The sequence below is a fragment of the Aplysia californica genome, unplaced genomic scaffold, assembly GCF_000002075.1.
Source record: "Aplysia californica isolate F4 #8 unplaced genomic scaffold, AplCal3.0 scaffold00002, whole genome shotgun sequence".
NCBI lineage: Eukaryota > Metazoa > Mollusca > Gastropoda > Aplysiida > Aplysiidae > Aplysia > Aplysia californica.
In genome coordinates, this window is record NW_004797272.1 from 3,829,950 (window position 1) to 3,832,268 (window position 2,319).

Below are 2,319 nucleotides of genomic sequence, written 5' to 3' on the forward strand. Positions count from 1 at the left end.
GCCAGTCTACACACAATTGCTGCACAACTGGTGCCCTACCCCTCTCAAATAAAATAAAATAACACGAAGAAAAAACAAACAACGACAACACTGACAAAATGACTATGAGAAGTTCATAACCCCGCCCCCTCGCCCCCTCTTCATCCCACCCTGCCCCACCCCCTCTAGTTCAACGAGTGCTTTGCAGAACTTTGTGTGTGGACACTCTCAGGCCCAGATAAGTGGACCGCGTGATAAAATATAGCTCTACCACCGGTCTATTATCTGGTCTCTGGTGTAGGGCACGACAAATGTCGCAGTAGAGGTTACAGCTTTCCCACTGTATTTCAGTTTGTTACATTGTGAACGGGCAGTCGGGCAGGCGAGCGGAACAAACACGAGTTAAGGTTTGCCTGAAAAAGCTGTTCGAGATTGAATTTTGACGGTTGTTCACGAGGCGCAACGCCATGGATGTGACCGACAGCAACATGAACGCGTGAGTTTTCATGGAGATTAGACTGTTTTCAGGTTTCTCGTTCCCTTTCTATTCGTTTTTTACTCCTCCCCGCAGCCCCCACCCCTCCCCATTCCCCATTTTTCTGCCCCTTCCTCTATTTGTGTGTGTGTGTGTGTGTGTGTGTGTGTGTGTGTGTGTGTGTGTGTGTGTGTGTGTGTGTGTGTGTGAAAGGGAGGTTTTTTTAAAATTGAATATCTGGGCCATTCTTCCCGGACTTTGTATTCCTCATTGCCCGTGTTGGGCCTGGCAGGCAGAATCAAAGAGACTCTTGAATCTTCGCAGGCTGGTATATGTCATTTTATACATTGAGCGTCATAGAATTGCTGTAGCGTGGCAGCCAGACATGTCCCTGACCTTTGCCCCAAATGTGATCTGGATTTAATAAATCTTATGATACATTCTTATCTTAGTTTTTAGTAAGAGTTTACGGCGCTCGCAACTTCATAAGGTCATATGAGCGCCAACGGGTGGATGTCAACAGAGAAGTCCAAACAGGGAATAAGGCCGGTCCCAGAGTGGCTCTGCAGATCTGACCTGTAGCTCGTCAAGCGCGCGCCGTCTACGTGTCAGCACAGCAGCCCTGTGCGTCGGCTTCTATGCCTGAGTGAGCGCCCTCTGCGTGTCAGCACAGCCATTTTTAGGCTAGAAGTACACAGGTCTACGAATGTAAACGAACAGTCGAAACTAGGTCCACCTCTCGATTCGAAATTTTAATGCAGGATGAAGAGCATTTCTTGGGATTTTGTGGTCAAGTGTTGATGCTAGCCTCAATATCTAATAGTAAAACACCTAATAATACTTACTTCTGGCTATTTTGATGATCTGGGAAGAATTTCAGTCGAAAATAAACACGAAGCGAGGCTGCGTGCGACACATGCCCGACATGTTTTACAACACTGTTGAATAGCACGTCTGACGCGTCGTGCAGCCCAGCTGACTACAGACTGACCATACAGCGACGCTGCTCAGACAAACGATATTGTATGTCCATTTGCACGATGCAAGCTAAGCAAGCTGCATATCAGACCTACAGAGCCCCTCTGGGACCGGCCTTAGGCTTACTGGGCTTACTCTGCTCACCTCTCTTGTCGCAGCAGCACAAAGTCTGCTTCGACTATCAAGGCACCCCGGAAATAGCAATTCACAAGGCAGTGATAAACATACAAAATAAGTAGAGGGAAATGACAATAGAAAGAGTGAGGAAAGAAAAAGCAGCAGTTCCCCTATGTTGTTTCGGCACAGTATGAGCATGACTTTGATACTTCAGCCCGTTTACAATTCTACGGTCCATAAGAACCTGTTAATATCCCCTTTTGGCTATGGCCTAAAGACATCTTCAGTCAGTAGCACTGCCCTGGTGGGGGGGGGGAGGGCGGCAGTATATTATTCTATTGTTGATGTTTCAGTGGTTTAATTTTTTTCACTGAATATGGCATCTCAAACGTACTGCACCCTCCACCTTCATTGTGGGTTGATTTTGACTCACTGCAATAAAGAAGAAATATATCATAGGACGTTTTGGACCAGTGATAATAGTTTCGATTGACTTAAGAACGTCTTTTAGAACTGTGAAAATATTAGGCAGACAAGATCTAGTGTTACCTTCACTAGTTTTTATTTTTAGTTTGGTGATAATTTTACGCGCTCCCAACTGCATACGGTGTGAGCGCGCAGTACATACGTTGGTTACGTTCACGTTAGCTCACAGCACGGCTTGGTTTTGCTTTGCTAGTAAGAATGGTTAAAGTATCTAAAATACCTGGTTAGTGGGGTTTGATGATTGCTTGTTGGCTCCTGTGTTCCTTCACAGCCGGGGGGGGGGG

General features: G+C 46.2%; 1 protein-coding gene across 1 annotated transcript in view; it reads left to right on the plus strand.

The window, feature by feature from the left end:
* Positions 1-258: 258 nt before the first annotated feature.
* Positions 259-2,319, plus strand: part of LOC101854836 (hydroxylysine kinase) — a gene marked incomplete in the record, with an annotated part of 13,360 nt that continues 11,299 nt past the window's right edge. Inside the window, 1 exon segment of the mRNA XM_013091282.2 lies at positions 259-475. Coding sequence (XP_012946736.1) covers positions 447-475 — 29 coding nt within the window.